The following is a 23,067-nucleotide window of genomic DNA, read 5'->3' as shown; positions in this document are numbered from 1 at the left end:
TTAAAGCTGCTGGTTGCTGCTGTAATTTACACTCAGAAAATCAGAAGCCATAACTTCAAAATCAGGACTATGGACTCACAGCTTCGGGCCAGTTTTTGCATTCTGTTGGCACTCTAACAGTGTTTTCTTTAGTGTTGCTGGGGATTTTGTTTTTGTGATAGAAGCTAAGAAAGAAAAAAATACCTTTACCATGAGTTCTTCCTACAAACATAGAAGAATGTGTCCTGGAGAACAGAGGCTAAAATGACACTTTTCAAACACTGTTTGCAAAAGAAAACTTAAGACTTGGGCAGAAGTTTACCTTCCAGTAGGACCATGACCCTAAGCATAATACCAGAACCGCAAGACCTAAAAATCGACACCCTCCATTCAGTCTTACTGAACTTGATCCAAATTACAAAGAAAAATGGACAAAATCAGTTTAAAGATGTGCAAAGTTATTGGAAACAGAGTAATAGTTGTGCATTTATATTTGCTTTTTCTATTGTTAATAGATTCCTAGGAATTCATTGAAGTCTGTAGATGTAAAGTGACAAGATGGGGGGGGGGTGGAAGCCATATTTAATCCACATTTTAAAAAATAAGTTAAACTTGGAAGTCATTTGCTTGGCTCATAAAAACTTTTTGATATTTATGTAAATAAATGTTTTAGTCTTTTGATTTAGGAAAATTAACATCAAAGTAACTAAACCCCCCCCCCTCAATTTTAAACATGCAAGTCTGAACTCTCAGCATTGTCTTCACTAATTGTTGTCAAACCAAAACAGTTTCCAAAGTTACAGCAGTATGCACATAATGTTACCCTTTAATAGAGCCGTCTCCCTCTAAAGCAATCTGTTTTCAACAACACATCTGTCACCGCTGTCCAAAACTTGTTTGCATAAGTAATGCTCTGCCAATCAAGATGGAAATGCAATAACGACCTTCGGAGGAAAAGCTCAAACTCAATTTGGAGTCAATGATCCATGATGGGGAAAAAAACAAAGCAGGAGCAGAATCGTGTCTATCAAATCTGTGGTCTGAATCAGCTAAGTCGCTTAAAATTCATCATCACCCCCTCCCCCTGAAACATTTTAGTTTCAAGGTTGATGGATCTTTGTTGCACATTGACTTGACATGTGATGAAAATGTGTTGCAACGCAGTCATCCCTCTCACGTTGCATCAATTTGTGCCGCTCTGTAGGGTGATCCAGAAGCTCGAAGACAGACAGAGGACGCGGCACCAGGGAGCAGAGAACGGGAGCCTTGTTGAGATGCACTATTGCTTAAAGCAGGCTATAATTAGGACAAGTGAATCGATGACATTACAGCACAAGCGTGACCCGAAACTGTGTAATAAGAGACGCAGGATGCCGGGGAAAAAAAAGATCACTGAGGGGGAACAAATGTCAGATCAAGTGGAAGAGGAAGAAACAATGAGGCAATATCGGCTTCTGCAGCTTTTTGCAACCAACCTTTTCTTTTCTTGCCTATTATAACTGAACCTCCTTTCTTGTGTTCTTCGAATGGAGAGGAGGAACTAGTCACACACTTTCTACGTCTGCTGCTGTGATTACATCTTCTCTCCTTCATGTGGAAGCTGACATTTAGCTGCGAGAGCCCCACAGAAGCACCCAGTGTCCCACATCTGCTCCACTTACAGTCATGGGGTCTTAAAGTGTAACTAAAAAAAAACAAAAAAAAAAAACAGGAACATGGAAACACTGCAGCTCTAAGTGGATTTGGCTGAAGCTCTGTCACCGTTTTAAGCGTATGGCCAGGTTTCAAAGTTAGTAATTCAATACTCTGGAGCTTAATGCCTTTATTTATTGTTCATAGTGAACAATTTCTGCTTTGATCTGTGAGACAGAATGTAAACAAAAGGTGAACAAACCAGAAATACTTCAAATGTGTATCGTTATCAGGCTTGAGCTGAGTCACGATGACTGTAAAGGCCATAACATAAAGTTTAAGTAAATGTATATTTTTCATTTTGGTGTGCAAACATTTTCTTATTTTTTGGCTTAAAATAAACAACATTCACATTTATTAGAAAATAATACTGCAAATATAGTTCACATGTAGTAATCTGCTTAGTCATCATCACACCACGACTGAATGCTGCCCTGTTTAACTTTTTTTTTTTCTGTTTTGATATGAATAGCATTTTTAAATGACTTAATAAAGATGCTCTCATTCAAATCTTTACTGTTTTCAATCGTCAGAAGGAAAAGCAAAAATCATTTTTACATCCTGCAAAAATACTGTAACGTTTCATGTTTAGAGAAAATCCTGCAGGAGACAATAAAACCGACAGCGGAAACATTTATCTTTTCAAGATGCTAAAATGGTTTTTATTGCCAACAAAAACACCTCGCGTTCCCACTTTAGACAGACTGGACAAGCAAATCACTTGGTTCAGACGGGAATCTCATTTTTACTTTTAATAGCATAGAAACATATGCTGATAAATACTTTTAACTTGTTAAACTTTTTAAACTCCTCCAGTAAACATTGGCAAAAAAAAAAAAAAAAAAAAAATCAAAGTTACAATATGGATCTGAAGAAATGAACATAAACAGCAGCAGTAAACAGGCAGAGTTGAAGGCAAATTAACACTGAACAACCAAGCAGGCAGTCTGAGCGGCCTGTGTGGGGGAAGTCAGGGAGTTCCCAGAGAGTCTCAGTTCACGTTCGGCACACTGATCTGAAATCAGCCCGTCGGTTCTGTCACAAACTAAGACACCAGAGCGACGAATCCCAAGAATTTCCGAGTGACTTCAAAAATCGAGGGGGAAAGGAAAGCACACGGATGCTGGGGAGTATTCTCCCTCGGGAATACGAGGGAGCTGCTGCAGAGATGCGGCAGAAATGTGACACCGCTCTGTCAGCTGAAAGGCACCGACTGTCCTGCAGCTCTTTGAAGTCTGATTGTCACGTATAAGAGTCTCGTTGAGCCACACCCACACAGACCTTAGTAGTCTTTAAAAGTTTGGTTCAAAAATAAATAAAAATATTATGGATGTTTCCATATTTTAGTACAAAATGCAATCTTTTTTTTTTTTTTTTTTTTCAAACTAAAACACTCTCTTCACCCATCCTAAATCAGAAAAGCTCAATCTCAACAGAACCGTCCGGAGTTCAGAGCAGTCAACACTGACTGGTGAGATATAAAAGTGCAAAGCCAAGAATTCAGAAAGCTTATCATCTCTAATAACATTTTCCACAGTGGTTCCAAGAAGGACAACGCATGAGATCTTACGCAAGGGACACGGAGACCGGTTTGGTCCGAACATGTCCCTCCCACGCGCGCGTACACACACACACACACACGCGCACGCACGCACACGCAAACACTTGAATCTCAACAAGATTAGTGCCGAAAATTTAATTTAAAGTCCAAAATGTGAGTCACTTTTCCTGGGAATGTAGTCTGGAATGTCCCGTGAGTTGGGTTTAGAGGGGACAAGATGGAGCCTGGAAGGGAAAATGGACGACACCGAAGGGAGAAACGGACTGCTGGATGTTTTGGTTGTCATGTCGGGGCAAGCCGATCAAAGCGGAGTTAATGTTTAAGCCCGTTTAATTAGTTGAATGTGAAACTAAAAGTCAGCAGTAGAACCTTGACCCCGCCTGTCTTACCTCTCTTTGAGCAAACAACAACAGAAAGACGGCTCTCTCCGTTGATTACCATCTGCATGGAAGCACGCCACTCAAGTTAAAAAGGGTTAAAGACAATATAATACACCCCCACATGTAGTTAAGATGTTTTTTTGGACCACTCTTTAAATACTGCATAGGTTAAAGTTACTCAAGTAGATGCTGTTAAGGCTTTGGAGATAAATAACACAACAAGAAAGGAAGGAAGCTTTAAAAATAATCCAGACCTATCCCTTCAAGTCTGAATTAGTGGCATTGTTACTTATCAAGCAAATTAGTTATACTGTCTTATTACAGTCACCTATATGTCACCGTTGTAATTTAATAAGGCTGATATTAAATACGCTGGTGCGAGAACAGTTTCATTCTCATGCAGTTAAGGTTTAAGTGATAAATAACCCTGTAGATTCTGTATTTACACTAAAAGGTCAACTGCATTATGTACACTTGAGTCTTCAGTAGTCAGTTCAGAGTTTCCAGTTGTCAGATTTGTTCTGACGACCTGCTAAAAGCCACCTCACTAGTGTCAGTTCACTGATGAACATTTAACTTAATCGTATCTTTGTGCTAAAGTACATTCAGTTCGGACATGTTTCGTTCTCTGTCAAGTTTGTTTGGGTTTATGAAAATCCACCTGGGTCTGCAGGTAGAGCGTTTGTGTTGGGAGACGATTTCAGCTCCCGCGTCTCTGTGCGAGGAGACGGAGTGTCTGCGTCGGACACGGAGCTCGGCCGAAAGGTGGCCTGGCGGGGAAGAGCCGGCGGCGGGTACAATGGCGACTGGAGGATGTCGGCGTACCGCTGGCTGGGCTTTGTCTCCCTCTGCAGAACTTTTCTCAGCAGCGGCTTCAGCTGCCCGATGGCCAGCTGGCTGCTGTGGGGGTCTGCAAATGGAGCGGGGGACGGAGAGCTGCAGGGAATGTTTTTGAGCACCAGGTTGAGGATGGTGGTGACGGTGTAGTCCTCGGGGCACAGCGCCCACAGCAGGTCCAGGTAGGGGTCCAGCTCCCGGTGCTGAGACACCTCGCACAGCAGGGCGTTGAAGATCTCCTTGTTGAGCAGCGGGCTCTGTTTGCAGAACTGCTGGGCCACCTGGGTGACCCGCTCCCACTGGCGCTTCACCATGAGGATCCGCAGCGCCTGCAGGATGGCATTGGGCCGCCCGCTGGCCAGCAGCAGCTCCACCTCCAGGCCCTGCCGCTGCTCTGTGTCCGTGTCCAGGCTGGACAGGACCCACAGTGCCCGCCTGTAGAGGGGAACGTTGTTCTCCCCGCTTTCCCCGCCTCTCCCACTGGGGAAACCCCAAGAGGACGAAGCCAGGCTGAGTCCCAATGCCGCCGAGCCCTGCTGCTGCTGGGAGAGCTGCAGGAACCTCGGCAGCCAGCCGGGCTGAAAGCGAACGACTGACTGGCAGAGAAGCTCAAACACAGGCAGGGCAGCTGGGGAGGTCGTGACCTTACAGTTATTATCCCCTTTCAGGCTGGGGCTGTGCTTTGACTGCCCGTTCGTGGCGGGATGGGAGTTCGGGCAAGGAGTGAGGACCATTTTCCACACATCTGGGGCGGCCCTGCTGGACAGGGAGCCCTCCCCGTTGTGGTGCAGCTGCAGGGCAACCTGAGCAGCGCTCCACGCCTGGCTGGGGAACATGCTGAAGATGGAGTTCAGGTAGAGCAACGCTTCGCCGTCCAGTTCGGAGGACGACAACAGCCTCACCACTTCTTTCTCCACCAGCGTCCCACCCACTGCCTCCACCTCTTTCACACCCCCCCTCACTAAACTCCCCTTCAGCTCCTCCAGAGCCACCAGAGCCCTCAGCTCCCCCTCCAGAGAGCACATTAACTTCTCCTGCCCTGCAATATAGTCACCTCCTCCATTTTGCAGCGACTCCGTCTCCGTCCTCCTCAAGCCTGAGTTGAGGTAGTTCCTGAGAATGGAGGCCAGAGAGATGGGAGCCTGGAACCGTCCTCCCTTCTTCAGGGACTCCACGGTGAGCTGCGTGCTGCTGAGGCTCCTCTGCTGGTAGTACTTACACGCCTCCTCAAAAATGGCCTCAACCAGGACGGCTCCGGACTGATTACTCTCAGCCGGACTGAGGCCCAGGACTTTCCCCGTAGAGTCCTTATCTGCGAGCATGAAAAGTCCAGTTTCCGAGAGCAGAAAGGGAGTCCGTCTGTCAGCCTGGTTTGTGTATAACAACCCCTCTCTTTTCAACGCAATCTTTTGCAGCTCTCTGCCACAGTTCACCTCCATCAGATGCAGGGTTTTCCCGACTATTAGCGCCGCTGTGTTCACGTAAAAGCACAGGCTGGTGTGAGTGTCTGCTTGAGGCGTGAAGTTGTCCGCCAGCTTGTACACCCGCCGCAGCATCCCGTCCTCCTGCAGGAGGTACAGCCAGCCCGTGTTGAGGAGCAGCAGCAGGCCTCCGCAGCCTGTGGGAGAAAAGCTGCAGATTTCAGGCGGCTCGAGAGCTGACAGATATCCCAAAGAGTCTGCAATCAGCCGCCTGAAGTCGGACTCCTTGGCCGAAAGCTTCTTTATCGGGGTGTTTTTGCACGTGGTGCTGATGGTGAAGGAGTCGTGGCGAGGGGACCACGTCAGGAAGAATTTGGAGATGCACAGTTGCAGCTTGGCTTTCAGGTCAGGCAGCAGATGCACGTAGTCGCCTGAGCTGATGACGGTGAATTTAGGATTATTGTGAAGGATGATTTTCAGTCCTCCCAGGTTCACAGCTCCATCCTCCACCTCACAGTCCCGCCTGCAGACGCAGTATCTCAGTTTGTCCCTGGTGGAGCTCAGGGCGGGGGAGCTCTCTGAGGCTGGACGCTCCTCACACCACACCAGGAGGCTGGAGCACACACACACCGACACCACTCTGGCCCGGGGGCTGTTGCACAGATCAGAGGTCTGCAGGAGATGCCAGCCGGTCTTGCAGTCCAGGAATTTCCAAAACTCGGCTTTCCCATTCTCATAAACAACCACCGCAACAACTCCTGTCCCCTTGCCTTTGTTATGAAGGAGATCCAAGTAGAATACATCCACTATGGAGACGCCCCCTTTGAACCACACGTCCAGCTTCTTCGGGCTGAGAGCCAGCTGGGGTCTTTCATGCTTGTCAAAAGTCATGAGACCGACCTTAGGCTGGCGGAGGAGGACATGGATGTGACGTCCATCTGGACTCACACGAACATCAGACAGTTTGATCCTGCTGGGCTCGTCCTTAGAAAAAGTTAGTAAGTCACCCAGCTTCTGGCTTCCAGCATAGTCCTTGAAATCCGACAGCTCTTCCAAGACAAACCGCGACATATTCGCGGTTCTGTTTCGAGGAGTTCAGAGTAACTTCCTTCACCGCAGCCCTTATCAATAAGCCCGTTAGCTCTGACGGCTCATAAATCCGACCCCTGGCTCCAGCGAAGCTAGCAGAGCGGATGCTTTAGGTCCGGTGGAGGGAGTCATCTCTTTAACGGCCGAGCGGAGGGATACACAAATCCGACAGCATTACGATGCTGTAACTTCATGTCTTATGGACCAGAGCGGAGCTAAACTATTAGCTGACAGTGTAAAGGTTTGGAAGAGCAGTCTGAGGAAAGGCACTGCAGTCATTCCGATGCTATGCTAGCCCTCCTCTAACATCACGGGACTGTTAATTTCCGGATACCGAAACTGCTCTGCATAAAGAGGAGGAGCAGAACGCCGACCGTTGGACTACAAAGATTTTGCAAAGGAAAAGGAGGAATCACTCTGCTGATATATTTTTTTCTCTCGGATTTTAGATTATTTTTAATCTTAAATAAGAATTAGATATCTCAACACCGTTAATTAGATTATAATAATGAAGTGTTTGACGATAGTGCCTTGCAAGAGTGTTCATATCCCTTGACCTTTTTGTACATTTCGTCACTATGTAACCAAAAACTTAAGTATTTAATCAATCTGACAGATTAACAGGAAGTAGCACATAATTGTAAAGTGGAAGGACAATTATGCATCATTTCATCTTTTATTTTCATTTTCAAATACCTTTTGAAAAATGTGGAGTGCAGTTTATATATAGAACCATTTATCTTTTACTGGATCTAATTAGATCAAGGGTGTCAAACTCATTTTCATTTTGGCCATATCAAAAATCTGAATGTTCTGTAAGGGCTGGTTGTGCCAGAATATATTGATAAAACCAATTAAATGTAAAAGCTGCAGGAGTACCTCTTGAGGACTAGGTAGAAAACAGAATTACAGAATTAGACTCTATTTACTGGGTGACTAAGACAGTTGCCAGTGCTGAATTTTATTTAGGTGAATCACAGTAAAAAGGGCTGAATACAAATGTATCTTTTTATACAATTACGATTTTTTTTCTTGGTCTATTTTATAAAGTCACAATGAAAGGTTGTGGTTGTAATGTGACGAGATGAGAAAAATTATTAACTTAGATGGAGCTGTAGTAACTTGGTGTGTGAGATTTTTTTAGGCTATTTTTCATCAGAATATTGGTGAAGCAGAATGTAGACCAAGCCCTTTTCAAATGCGAAGGATTTCTATGTAAAAGTGTGAATATTGTTAATTTCTTTGACTTTAGTACATGTTTTATATGTACTGGTGTACATCTTCCATCCACTTTGAGTGTGACCAGAGATTTTCAAAAGAGACATTCAGAACAATCAGCTTTATTTGTCAAGATTGTTTACACAGATAAGGAACTTAACTTTGCTTTCATGCATTCATGGCACACATGATTAAAGATCATTTCTAATAAGACAAGAACTAAATATCTGGTTGTAGTTCTTGCTACCCAAACACCGGAGGTATACATTAACATTTTATATTACCGTATACCAATTTAGGTTGGCAGTTCCCTATCCATAAGGCATGATTAAATCCAGCTTAAATGCAAGCCTTTAAACGCATGGTAGGTCAGTCAATTTGATCCAAGCTAACAACTTTTAGAGAAGCGTTTGTAGCCACCATGTCACATTTCCCTTTTCAGTCATATTTTCACATTGTTTAGACTGCAGTTTTGTTTGGTTTATGTTGCCTCAATGTTCTTCTGCCCAGGCATACGTAATTTCATGAATATAGAACTTTATATATTTTAATATATAAAATATATATTTTTTGTTGAATATGGCATCAGATCTCATAGAAGTAAAGGAAAAGTTAGCGTGTTCTGACAAGACAACACATTAGCATTTTGAGAATCGGCTTTTCTTCTTCCTGCTACACCTATTTATGTGAAGCAGTGCTGAAAATATTTCAGATGATGCAGGTGTTATTGGGCTGGAAACAATGTAGGAGGAACAGTCAGTAAAGAGTAAAAAGAGGAACTTTGTGAATTTCTGTTTCTAGTTTTGAAAGCTATTTTTTTGTCGCTAAACCAGTTGTTTTACTGATCAGGTGTTTACATTTGATCTTATCTGGAAAAACCATCCTAATTCTTTCTGGTTTTTGGTGAGAGGGTTTAAAATTTAGCCTCTGGCTTGTGTAGGTTTGTTTTTTCTGCTCTGTCGTCCTTGTTTACTCACATTTCTAACTGAAGCGAGATTTATTAACTCGGCAGTAGACTTATTATGAATTGAGAGGCCTTTTTGAGGATACAGGCATAGTTGAAACAAAAAAAAAAGGCCTACCTGGATGAAAAATGTATTGTTTTGATAATATCTAACATTTATTACAGTGGGAGTTGAAGGCTCATTGGTGACTCACAGTCTAAGCAAGCGGATCCCTGCTAAGAAGCATGTATTACTTTACCAAACTTCTCTGGCAACTTTCACCACAGCCCACACAGTGGCATTAACCGCTTAAGGACAGTGTTGCTGATTTATAAATAGATATTTAGAAACCTCTAGAGAGAGACCACAAACAAGTAGTTGGCAGTAGTAGGAATATCTTTTTTATTTTTTTTATTTTTATTTTTTAAATTTATGAAGGTAGTTTGCAACACTTAAAACTGGAACTAATCTGAGCGAACGCTGATCACATTTTCTTGAACTGAAATGGATTTTCCACTGTTTCTCTTGATTAGTCTTCAGTTTTCAATTCTACTACTTGTGATCAAATCAGGTCACATTTCCTGAAGGAGAGAGAAGATCTGCTCAGAATCTGAGATAGGAGAAAGGGATTAATCCTAAACTTGTGATCCCATCAACGTAATCAAATCACGGAGAAAGTTTAGCTCCGAGTCTCTTCAAATTATCCGTGGGATCCTTTTGTTTTTATTAATGACAAGAAATGTTTTTTTTTTTTTTAAATACTGAGGATTTCAGGCTCAATTATGTAATATCTTTAATGTCAAGCAACATCCACGAGGAGGCAGGATTGAGCCTCAATGTGTGGCAGGGATTCAAGACCCTGGTGCTCAAAATAATAAATGTACAACACACACGATTACAGAAAAGACTAAAAGTGTTCCCTATTTGCACATGTGGTAACAATAGCAAAATAATAATATGTCAATGTTAAAAATGTTCAATATTATTTAATTTTAAATCGCACTTAATGAATCCAGGAACAGCATTTATTGATACTTCAACAGTTTGTTTATCAATACATATTGGCACAATTGGCCCTTTGAGAACATTCATGATGTTAATATTGTCCAAAATAAAATTGAGTTTGACACCCCTACTCTAAGCATATAGTTTTTTTTATCAGTTTAATTTTAGTTTATTAGTTGTATTAGTACTCTAATGTAAATTTGTTTTATTTGTTTTTATTCTAAAAGCAAGCGCCTTTGTATCAATTTAACTTGACACAAATGTATTTTATTTTTATACAAGGAAGTAATTTTATTCACTTAAATCTTGGATTAAAAAGCTGACGTACTCTTCCAGTTTCTGTTAAGTAGATTTGTGCTGTGGATCTTATGATTGTCATTGTTTCTGTTTTAGTTCAATGCTACCAGTGCAGCAGCTGCTTTCCTCCTGTGTTGGAGACAACAAGGACCCTTTAAAAGTCAAAGGATCTTTTGATGAAAACTCCTTGCTTTCACCGCCTACTTGTTTTCACAGCTTCAAATTGCTTTTCTTTTTTGTTGTTGTTGTTGTTGTTTTTTTGTTGTTGTTACTTATTGAAAGCCAGAAATCTCAAAGTAGGAGAAAAATGGATAAAGCCTTATTTTTCTGAAAGTTTTCTCTAGAAAACTGGGTAAAGTTTAACTTGGAAGAAAAGGTTCTCTTTCTTTCAGCTCCGACACAAAAAACAGGCAGTTTCTATTATAACGCCCCGAGCCGCTTTTAGAGAACGTTGTTTGGTTATTCAGAATAGTATGCATGCAGATAAAAGTATATAGTTGCAGTAGATTCAGGCTTCATTGCTCATGGACAGGTTTGCCTTGGATAGAAAACAGCGTCTATTAGAGAGTGTGTTTAGGCTGCTGTGCCTGTAGACAGGAAGATAAAGTGCTTGTCTGGAGACTGGAGGGGATTGAATGTGGGGGAGATTTTCTTCTTGAGTTATAAGGCACAGAAAGGGAAACTAATGACTAAAAGAAATGCTGCTTCTTAGGGTGGAGAAGATGGGTTGGTTGACGGCTTTGCATCCCCTTAGGATAGACGCCTTTCCAATTTGAGCATGATTCAAAAGCGCAAGAATTGGTAATTCTCCGAGTGTTTGGGCTTTACTGAGAGCATACGTCATTTTGACGATATCTGTGTCCCAAAAAACATTGTGACTGCTGATCAGCCTTATATGTCCTGTTAGGACAGGTATTACTAGTTTGCTCTTTGTGATAAAAGATGGCACCTTCCCTTTTTCTATGTCTACCATTTTTATGTTCCACATCTGGAGCATTTTGTCATATTGAAACTACAATATACTCTCTCTCTCTCGCTTGCTTTGACGTTTCCACCTGAGAGACTGCCTAGTGATGTTGGATGGCGGTTTCCAGCTCTTTTCCCACAGGTTTAAGTTTCTGTGACAAAAAAGCAAAAGAATTACACAAATATAAAATAAATATTTGGATTCTGAAAGCATAAGCCTCGCAACGGATGTTCATTACATTTGATCTTGAGGTTCAAGTCTTCAGGAGGGACTGTTACATCCACAGTCATTTACTCAAGGAAAGGATAAGACTTGAGGAAAAAAAAGAGTCAGCAGAGCTTAACATAAATGAGATGTGATGGGCAACATCTTTAACTCACACGACCCCCAAAATAACAAGCTGGATGTGAAAAAAAGAGCCACTCTGGAGATGTCATTAGCAGTGATCTCAGCATAATAAGGAAAATTGTTTCTTGTAAAGGCAGTGGGGTGAAACTTTCAATATTCTTCCAAATGAGCTTCACGATAAGCAAACAGAGGTCCCGTATTCTCAGTGTTATCGTTTATAATGGATATGTCTGCCTCATTGGTAGGGAAGATAGCATTTACAGCCGGCTGTCCCTCCACATTTAGCCCCGGCTCTTATCTCAATGATCCATACCCCAACTCTGAGCAGCAATAGCATCAGATCTCCTCCATCACACTATTAATCCGATTTATGGCCCTTGGCTTTTTGTGGAACTTGCTTCATGTTTTCAACACCCGCACCCCTCTCTCCCATCTTGCTTTTCATCTTTCTCTTCTTAATCTGTCCTGTTCCCACAGGACGCACGATGTGATACTCATTTTTGAACTGCTGAACGTAGTACTCTCTGTGACCACATATGGGCAGCGTTTATTGGGTTTGGTTGTTCAGAGGAGGATGAGAGAAGGTGGTGTTCTTGCTGATTTTTTTTAACTTATGTTTGGAAACTGAAGTGTTTCACTTTGTAAGCAGAGTGAATCCACTCCTGCAACAAATATTCTCTCTCACTGTCAATAGATGGTCCACCGAGTTTAAAGAACATCTCTTCATCTTTAGCCTCCTTCTTGGTTTCCTTGTTCAGTTTACCCCTCTGCCTCGTTGTTAATGATCCAGAAATGATTATGCTGTCTTCCTCCATCTCTGCCCTCTCTATTGCTTTAGATCTCCCCTTCATCATGTCTCTCTTTCTACTTCCACCTTCATGTCTAAAGGACATCTGAGAACAGATATGTTGTAGTCACAAAATTATATATATATAAAAAACAAAACAAGTTCCCCTTACACTGTGATTGGTAAAAGCCATAAATGCATTGGCGATAAATATGTGCTATTTATAGACACATAGAAATTAAAAAAAGCATTTTTCAGTCTTTTTGTCCAGCTGTTGTGCCTGTACCTTTGCTCAAAGAACCTCCTATTTCCACAAATGCTACTCTTGAGAGTTGTTGTCTCATCCTCCCCTGCGCCTTCCCCACTCAGCTTCTCGAGACTAGTGGCAGCAGCAACAACTATCAGACACTTCGTGGAACAATGAGTCTGCTGAGCTACTTCTCAGGCCAACACTTCCAAGAAAAGTGGGAGGCGGCATAATGAGAAGCATTGTTGTGATGAGTGTTGGAAAGAGCAGGAGCTTCTTAAGGAGACAGGTCCAATTTCAATTTGTCAAATTGCAAAGTCTGTTTTTTTTTTTTTTGTAACAACAAAAAACCTAACGCTGTTACTTGATTGGAACAAGCAAAACGGTTGTTAACACGGCTACTTGATTGTGCTATAAAATGACACGGTGTGTCTGGAAAATACATAACGTCGCCCTTTAGAGGCCAGATTGTTACTTCGTTTGTCGAGTGCACAACTATCGACTCGACTCTTCCTACACTTCTTGCAAAGCTGGGAGAGACATACTCTGAATTATTTGTAACTGAGATATAGTGAAAACTGGTTCTGCAAAGTTTTGACTTAAGGCATTTAATAAAAATGCATGTGCACAGCATTCACATTTTTTGTTATAAAATGTTTTCTAAAGCCATGTCACTTTCTCTCCCCATCAATTATGCCCCACTTTGTGTTTTTATATCAAATTAAATTCAAATAAAAATACATATAAGTTTCTAGTTACATAGAAAAAAAAAAGAAAAAAAAAACAAAAACAAAAAAAAAAAAAACTTCAAGGGCTTTAAATACTTTTGGAAGGTTCTGTAAATCCTCTCCTGCTGATTCTTGTTCGTTTTTTGTCTCACAAGACATTCTCATTCCTCCTGCTACATGCAAAGACTCAAATCAGAATCATCCCAGCCTTTGATCACACTCAGCCTCCCTTCACTAGCGCGGGCCTAATTTAGCAGCCGTAAAACCTCGGCGATCTAACTTGAAACACCTTCACCTTGGCTGCATCCTGACACGAATCTGACAGCGTGTCAGCGTGATCAAAACCCGTCTAAAACACTGGAGCCGAGTGTGGATTTGTAACTACTCACACGTGTTTGTATGTGAAATGTGTGTATTTGCTGAGGAGGACGGTTTCTTCCAAAGTGTGCCGCGATAAAGCTGTCCACGACGGGGCCTTGGTTGATGAGCCGTGACATTATAATGTCCTGGCTTTTTAAATTGTCAGTGTCTGCTCTCATCAATTGCCTCTTTGTGCCTTTTATAGGTGGTTATAATGGCTCTGTTAAAGAGGTATTAGCAACAACATCTGTTTTCTTTTCCCTATTTACACATGGAGATTACTCCTCTTTGCCTCCGTCTTCTGCCGCTGCTCTGCATAACTGAGCTGTATGTTTTACACATCCTTAGTCAGCCAGTCGTTTTAGTCATTGTAGCTATATTTTATGTATCAGCACATAGGAGCTACAATTAACCTATCTTATGTAATTTTAGTAAGGAGTGTGGGCAGGCTTAAAGCTCTTCTGACAATGTCCTCTTGAGCATTACCAGTTTCAATACTAAGCGTTTACCCCCAAAACTCCCGTCTTACCATACTGTCTTCTGAAAGGTTGCCATCCCTCTGTCAAAACACAGCTGGGATTCTCCAAGCGACTGGCTGCCAGTTTTCTATTTGACCAGCAGGAGGCAGGACGTGGTCCTTCTGGCTTTATTTCATATCATCTCACTGGAGGGGGATGTTTTTGTCATTCTTGTCACTTCTTCGGACTACTCCAGCACCTGGTGTCTGGTCCGTTTTTGAATTTGCCTCCCGGAGGAAAGGTTGTTGGGCTGGTGCGGACTCGGGGAATCGCTGTGTTAAACCGTAGCTGGGCTAAAGTTTTTTTTCCTCACTAATATTTGTCATTCTCAGCTTTTAGAGAAAAGACACAAGGAGGAAAAACATATTTCTATAGTTTTTATTGTTTTATGTACTGCCAGTTAAGTTTCAGACACTAATGTAACGTTTAAACAGATTACATAGTTTTGGTTGCAAAATAGATCTCGTGTCTCAATGTCTTCGATATAAAAGATGTGCTTTGACTTGTTTTCTAAGATTCTTTAAAAAGCCTTTAAATTAAGGTGTTCCTTGATATGCTCCATACAAGACAGATTGTCCCATTACTGGCTGTATATTGATAATTTAGTGATTTAGTGATACAGAGGAATATACAAGGCATCAAAGATGACCAAACAACCAAAAGTCACCTGCATATGACACCTGCATATTTCTATCATACTTGAGTTTGAAACTTCATTTATTACGTTATTATTAAGATTTATAATGAAAGTTTTCAAAATGTAAAAATTAAATTTTAGTCAGCTGTTGTGGTAAAAATGATTCTTGACATTATTATGAGCTTTTAATTTTTGAATGTGTAACATTAGAAACAGCGATCCATAGATAATGCTGTATTATTGCAATAATCATATATCTCTGAGATCGCTCGGTGATAATACAAAGTAAAAACAGTCAACTTTATTTTCAACTGTGAGTTTCCCACCTAAAGTGAAACAGAGAGCTCTTTCTCCCCCCCCCCAGTCCCCCTGCCCAAAGTTTGTCCTCTTTAACAGTACTGGCTTCGGTAGCCACCTAAGATTTGTAGGTACTAAAGCTTAAACGCACAACAGCAATAAGAAAAAGTTTATAAATACCATAACTAACCAAAAGTTTGCGCATATAAAACAAAGGTGACTATAGAAGTAAATTTTTTATGTGACCACAAAAAAACACACATTTATAGACTCATTTGGACACAGTGGAGCACCAGGACAATTACTGCGGGGAATCATAAAAGATACTCGCTATAAATTGAGAAACACTTTTATTTCCCAGTGATATGAGTCTCTTGAATCATTGTGTGTGTTCCTGGGCATGCTGCTCCCGCAGAGGGGATGTGAATGTGTCGGTACGCGGAGCACACCGAGTCATTTGCCGTGGGGCTGCATCTCAGACTTTGACACTGTTGGCCCTTTGCTTTATAAATTAGGTCCCTGGGTGGACATCCAACTTTACACCCCAAATTCATTATGAGCTAACCACAAGCCATTTGGGAAGGGAAGAGCAATACAACCACACATTACCAGGTCATTATCAGAAGCATTAGGAGGCACAAGCTCCTCTATACCGATTGAAATTGTAGCCCTTTTCCTTTGTTGCTTTTTAAAGATCGTATTCCTGTCATATGATTGGGTTGATGTTTACAGATAGTGCAGGTTTAATTGCCTTTTGGTCCAGGGGTTTTGCTGGACATGAGAGACATCTTTTAATTGGGGGAAAAAAAACAAAAAAAAACAACAACAACTTGGAGATCAAGGGACAGAGGAGGTTGGTGGAGAAGTTGCATTGAGTAATGATTTCCTGTGGGCTGCAGAGATAAAGAGGGTGGGCTTCGTTGGTTAGTGGTCAGAAAAAGAGGGAAGGAGGAGGTCAGAAGGATCAGAGGGCAACAACTGCGTTCAAACCCATTCATGTCGCCCGTTGCCTGCTCAGAGAGAGAGAAAGATCGCAGAACAGCAGAGCTCAGTTAATCAATGTCCTATTCCCTTTCCTGCGCTTCCTCTTTCCGTTGAAGTTACAAACCTCACTAATGAACCACTGAAGAAAAGTTCAACTGCAAATGATGATAACCAAAGAAGCTGTCTATTTGTTTTCATTACAGATATTCAGGATGCTGACGTTGCAAATGAAGGTAACTTTTATTTTTGCGGCAAGTTAATATTCAGTGTTTTATAACGAAGCTGTTTAGAAACAAATTCCATCTGGATAATCTAATAATATTCACCAGATTTGGTCACAGTTCTACATAATTTGTGCTTCTTTCTATTGAATCCAGCATCAAATTTAACATTGTTCTTCTTACCAAAAAAAAAAGCAATAAGAAGAGGAATCTCAGAGAAGGTTTAAGCACTTTATTGTTCCACATTATATTGGCAAATTGCCTTGTTTTCACGCTGTTCTTCTTTTTTGTGAATCCTGGAGTTTTTCTAAAGCTGAAATTAGTTTCTTAATTTTTTTTTTTTGCTTTATTGAGCAGCACAAGCAGATAAGTGCAGGTCCAGTGCAAGACCTGCTAACACAACAAATTCTTTCAGCGGGGCCGACATTGTTGTGTTTATTTATTTATCTTTACATTTGAAAATCCGACAGGCAGAAAAAGTTTGAACGTTATCTAAAAGCAACAATATCGATGCAACACGCGTGTCGGTAACATGAAATGTGCTACAAAGAATTCTGCGACGTCGTCTCTTGGGTTCTTCATTGTTCACCCCGTTCCCTTCAGTCACTTTCCCTGATAATTTCTCCTCCTCTTCTTGCACGCCTCCCCACACTGCCTTTGTCATGGCCATTAGTCCTCAGCATACAATCGATACCCCGAGGCCCACAGCTGCCACTAGAAAAGCAATGTAGGAAATGAGAAAGGGAGATAATGAAAGTGTAAGGAGAAGAAACAGAAGACTTGTGGTGTTGCTCCTTATTGTAGTAGCCGTTTGTGAAAGTCCTTCGTCTTTGTTTTCTCTCCGTCTGCCACTTCTGCTCATTGATTTAAACTTTTGGATAAAAGTTTATGCTAAAAGCTAAAACTTCCAGGTTGTCAGATAGGTTATTGAGTCACAGGTAACAAACGCCGTTTATCCGTCTGGGTTTCAGTGGCTTAGTACGTCGATTCAAAACTTTCAAAGCAAAAGCATACTGACGAATGGGACTCGGTGACTGCGCAGCACTCGTAGATTTATAGTTGCGAGCCCTGCTTTGTGTCAACAGGGGTCTTAGGGGGAGGAGGGCTAGTGCTGGAGGTGTAAATTAGACTATAGATCAGGGAAACTGGCAGTCACTGATGCTGCTCCGCTGATGAATGGATAACAGCACCTCTGTTCCAAAGAGCCGCCAGCATACGGCAGATAAACTGCAGTGCCCATGTGGAGGGCCGGCAGCAGACAGACAGGTGTGCACACATTTGGACTCGAACCACGCGCACAAATTCATTTCCATGCCAAGAATGTAGGAGACACTCAAAGGGAATGCAGAACTACTGCGGAGTTTAAACCCTCGTTTGCACAGGAAAGCATTTCCGACTTGAATCCACTTTTTACTGAGAGAGAAATGCTTCAAGTAACATTTCTTAACATTGAAAAAAAACAAAAAAAAAACAACAAAGTTGCTTTTTTTCAAAAAACAATGCTAAATGCTAAATAGCAAAATGTGATCTTCAGTGCCATGGTGTTTAACAGTATCAGTACGTTTAGAGTGAGAGAGAGAGAGAGAGAGAGAGAGAGATCTAATGTCTTTATGTAGCATTAGCAGCAAATAAAATTAATGTGTGTATTGAATCTCAAATACCTAAAATAGTATAAAACAGGTAAACCACAGGCTTGCCTCTTGTTTTCTGCGCAGAACAGCTGAAGAAATTACAGAATGGCTAATGTTCCCACGGGTTTCAATCCCATGAGAACATTTAAGGAAACCTTTAAGGACATCTTTTTCTGTCCATCCTCCGGTTGCGTGATTCATTTTGGCATTTCGGTGAGGCTGTTGTTATTTATAGCAAACGTTCTTGCCCAAATGTTGTCTCTAATTGAAAGTTTTCCAGCAGTATGTTGCTCCACGCTTTCTGAAGACACGGCGCAAAGAAAATCCAGGCAGAGTTCCCCTCCTTGAATCACCAGGAAGCCGGAGTGACAACAGGGAAGGGGGCGTGAGAGAGTGGATCAGAGTGGGTGTTAGACAGATTTGAGATTACTGTTTTTACCTCCTCCTCATTTGATCCATCCCTCTCCAAATCTCCACTAAGCTGTAACCATGACTCACCCAGTCTCTTAGGAAACTGAAAAGGAAAGCTTGGAAAGACAAAACGAAGCAGCAGCCATGTTCTAACATTAAGCAGACACATCAATCTAACAGACACACTCATTATATTGGCCTAAGTCATACACACCTCCTTGAATAAGAAAAATCTGAAATAAATTGGATTTTTTTTTTAACCCAACAAGAGAGAAGCATTTCCCGTCATGCAGTCCTGATTTTTCTCTTCAATAATAAAGGCTTTTCAATGACCCACAGCACACGACTCTAATATGTGACGTCACTTCTTTTGATGATTGATGATATTTATCGAAGAGCAGTGACAGGAACAGATGCAGACACTGAATAATGCAAACACACACAGGAGCACGATATCATAATAATATTGCACAAAGATGCTTGCACCCAAAAATGAATTTTTTTCTAACTTTGTTTTTTTTTTTGTTAGAATGAAATTGACAATCGAAAAGGACGTCAGATAGAAATGAATAATTTGAGTCAGTGTAACGGCTTGCATAAAGGATAAAAACAATGTAGAAAACTGTTTACTCCACGAAGTTTTCTGCTTTTGTCTTTATTTTTGACTTATACATTTATTTTTGGCATTTTCCTAAATAAGTTGATGTTTCAGGACTTTTTTTTAAAGTTGTGTTGGGAATATTCTTTATTCTTTCTTTTTTATCTACTGTAACTCAGAGGACTCTTGAGTTCTCTTTTCACTCTTTTTTTACATATTAAATCATTGCAGCACTCACACTAGGATAATGATTACAGTGAGCATGTGCATGGTGACTAACTATTCAAATGCTCCGGCTTATTGAACTGTCTGCAGAAGCTAACCGAATCCATCCTGTGCAGCGCATTAAAGCGTATGAGAAACGACCTATCATGTTGTTCTGGCTGTAATTTTTTTATTTATTTATTTTTTTTAGAGAGCATTTCCTGATTAAGCAGTCAAGAGCTGTTCTATGGAGATAATGTGGTGGCTTTGAGGGGATTTTCACAAGTAGGTGTTGTTGTTTCCCCCTGGCACAGTGGCAGGGATTCTCACTGAAAGTGTCTGACTGCGTTGCCAGTGCAGCCATTGGCACAGCGCTGCACACGTCGTCTGCAGGCTAATATCACGGCTTCAGCTGTTGAAAGTGGGACTGAAGGATTTGATGGCTCACTCAGTAATTTCAGGGGACATGACAAGTTATCAGCCAGATTGATTTCAAATGCTGCATGACTAATTGAAGAGGGGGGGTTTTCCAAACACACACACAGTCCGTGTTTGTCCTTTCATGTTCTTCTGCCAACAGACAGAATATTATTATTTCAGAACCATGTGAGCTGATGGTTTCCTGTTTTCTTTTTTTTTTGTGTGTGTGTGTGTGTGTGTGTGTGAACTAATAAATTCAGCTTTTGGTTTGGCTATAAATCTTTTTTTCAGTGCATCTTATCGAAGTTTGATGGCGACTGGAGTCTTTGAGTCGAAAGTTTATATACAATCATCATCAGTATATTAATCTAGGTGTTTTGATGATTTATTCCAAGATTATTACAATGCACTAATTTAATGATTTTTAAACAACAAAAAATAGGCTCACAATGTTATGCTTAGTGTGGAACTTTACATTTGTGCATTTAGTAGAATCTGCATTTGCTCGTCCTCCATAATTGCATATTTTTTCTCATCTCTCATATCAACATTACTGTACAGTTCTTATGCTCTCTTTACTATTATTGCTGATTTTATGTGTACCTGTCGGCTTTCATTTTCCTTGTCACTTTGCTGACACTCTTATTTCCCCATTGAGGGACAAACAAAGGCCTTTTCATTTCCATCCCGAATGCTCTCCATATAGCTGAACACATTCATAACCCCTTTCGATCAATGGGAGCTATTAGCCTCCATCAGCTTCAGGGGTCAGTGTCTGGTCTGGCAGTTAATTTACTGACTAATATGATCATTTTCAATGCTTTATGAAAAGCGCTGTTAATACCAGCGAACGAGGCAGTTGCAAATTAAAGTACTGTTGATCTGCTTCAAGCCGGTGAGACATTTACACAATAATGGCCTTCAAAAGGCCCCAGATCGAGTTAATTATGTTCGGCGCAAGAAGTAGTCACTGTTTGCCAGTAAGTCCGAAGAGTCTTCAAAGCACGACGCTCCTCATTACAGCTAAATCTCCCGCATGTCATACATGGAGGCTGTTCTCAGGGAACATGTTTGGTGGAAACTGGCTGAATGTCTGATCTTACTGGAGCAAATAAATTAAGGGAGAGTGGAGATAAAGGGCGGAACTATGTTAAAAGAGGTCATGTTAATTTTTTTTAAGCTCTGAAAGCGAATATACATTTTGCAGGTTCACCAAAAAGCTTTGCACAGATCAGCCTAATTATTATGCATGGGGATCAAAGAGTGTGGTGGTTTAGCATGCTGAATGTGTTTGTGTCTAAGTGGTTATGTAGGCAACCGGCGGGAAACTTTAATTAAAATCTGATTTGAATGCTGGGTGTACTTTTTTTTTTATTATTATTATTGTTATTTATGCACAACATTCTTCTCTAAATTTTGCATTCAAGAAGCCAACGTTTTTTTATTTTATTTTAACCCCTTAAAGAGTTTACTCAAGGCAAAACATGCTTTTCTTTGGAAAGTTTTGCCATTTTCAGTTATAAATTGGCCTATTTTAATAAGAAACATTTTTATGTATTTATTTATTTATTTATGAGGCCACCTTAGATCCTAGAATCTTGCAAGTATAAAATATTTCATCTTATTTTAAATAACAGAGAAGTTCAACAGAGATCCTTAGACACATTGTTTTTGCCACCTTGTCACAAAGACAGTGTTAAAAAAAAAGACCCCATGATTTTCAAATGATATTTATCTGCTGTAGATATATTTTTAGGCCTGACTCATCTTCTTTTGTTCACCATCTTCTAGTTTTGCCCTGTTCTTAACCACTTGCTGCACACTCTAGAGTGAAATCGAGAGAAAAAGCAGCAAATCCTCTACAAAAATCTCTGAAAGGCCTGCAGAAGCACTTATCTAAGCCACTTTAAAATGTCACAAGAAAGGTTGGGTTTCTTGGGAGCAAAGCACAAAGTAATTTGGAGTCATTTAAAGTTCTGAATCATACTGAATACTTGAAATTCTCTGTAGATTTCGGAATGTTCAGACACTCACATCAACTTGTAAATGAACGATTTCTGTTTACTTCCCAGATTGACAACCAAGTTTGAGTCAGAGGTTATTTCAGAAAATCTGTGTGACTTTGTTCTCCGCTTCAGGATTCTCAGTAATCACCTCTCTGACCTGATCCGTTTTAATTGGACTCACTGGCTAAGGATTCACACTCCTCCTTCTGCTCGGCACCACGTCCCAGCTCCTCCTCTGTGTCTGTGGAAGACATGATAATTTTCTTTTTTTTTTCACTATATGCTTTGCCAGGCTTTACCTTGGCGAAGGGGAGGAAATGTCTTCTTTCCAACATCTCTTCCCACCTGGTTGTTCAGCTGAGTCGAACTGTGCACACCTGAAAGATGAGACCGACTTTCTTTCATCTCGTAAAAATAAAATATCTCATCTCCTTCGTGTCTCTTGCTCCAAATTTTCACCTCAGTCGACTTTATATGATAAAGTTAAAGATAAAGCAAGCCTCCAAGCCTGAATAGGGGATGAACAGATGTATGGATGTGATCTGAGCATTTTTACGTAAAATTTACACCCAAAAAGGTATTCCATTGCAGTTGCATAATTTCATGCTTCACATTTTGAGAAAGCAATCCTTTATTTGCCTGCAATAATAAAAAAAAAAAAAATAAAATAAAAAAAAATCAGTGGCAGCCAAATTAACGGTACTCCTAACAAAGTCTTTCGAAAAAGAGAAGAAAGGAGCATGACTTTTTATATATGCTCTTTAAAGTTGTTCAGCGAGAGCAAAGTCATTAATCCTTGACTTTCTGCAGGGTGATAATATAACATGACACAAAGGGCCATTACCTTTAGCCACAGGCCGCCATGCTGGATAAGAACCCATATTTCCTCGTCACCACATGCAGTGATCAGGACATAAAAAGCAATATCTAAAGCTCACTGCGGGAGAACAATAGCAAAGACTGACATATTGGTGGTCACGGTGTCTCCATAACAACCATCAGACATTATTTACAACTGGTTATTTGGCCGTTTCTGCCCCAGAATTGTAAATGAAACACGTAGAGTTTGCTAATCTCCGAGACTTTAACCGAGAACTGTGCTGTTTGGTCGGATGAGTCTGAGCCTGGGCATTTGCACATGCTCACCGTTAGGCACGGAGGAGGATCTGTGATGCTGAGGGCCTGCTTCTCTTCCAAAGACTCAGGAAATGTGTTGAAAACTGGCAGACTCATTAAACTGAAAACAGGCTGTGGACAGTCTTTAAAAAGTTTGCAAAGAG

At 41.0% G+C, this 23,067-nt stretch overlaps 1 protein-coding gene and 1 long non-coding RNA gene across 2 annotated transcripts; both read right to left on the bottom strand.

Moving 5' to 3' along the window:
* Positions 1-2,188: 2,188 nt before the first annotated feature.
* Positions 2,189-7,344, bottom strand: hps6 (HPS6 biogenesis of lysosomal organelles complex 2 subunit 3). Its single transcript, XM_007572617.2, has one exon. The coding sequence runs from the start codon at positions 6,939-6,941 to the stop codon at positions 4,260-4,262; it is 2,682 nt and encodes an 893-aa protein (XP_007572679.1). The 5' UTR covers positions 6,942-7,344; the 3' UTR covers positions 2,189-4,259.
* Positions 7,345-16,732: 9,388 nt separating this feature from the next.
* LOC107833003 (uncharacterized) lies at positions 16,733-18,602 on the bottom strand. The gene is made up of 2 exons (XR_001658714.1): positions 18,179-18,602; positions 16,733-17,231 (listed from the first exon to the last, which is right to left on the bottom strand). It is a non-coding gene; the product is annotated as an uncharacterized LOC107833003 (long non-coding RNA).
* Positions 18,603-23,067: the final 4,465 nt, after the last annotated feature.

The sequence above is a fragment of the Poecilia formosa genome, unplaced genomic scaffold, assembly GCF_000485575.1.
Source record: "Poecilia formosa unplaced genomic scaffold, Poecilia_formosa-5.1.2 Scaffold305, whole genome shotgun sequence".
NCBI classification, from domain to species: domain Eukaryota; kingdom Metazoa; phylum Chordata; class Actinopteri; order Cyprinodontiformes; family Poeciliidae; genus Poecilia; species Poecilia formosa.
The sequence above is the reverse complement of the archived record's forward strand: the minus strand, read 5'-3'. Positions and strand labels throughout refer to the sequence as shown.

What these genes read in the sequence shown, in the direction of transcription:
- hps6 (XM_007572617.2), bottom strand. Translation starts at nt 6,941, where the DNA reads ATGTCGCGGTTTGTCTTGGAAGAGCTGTCGGATTTCAAGGACTATGCT.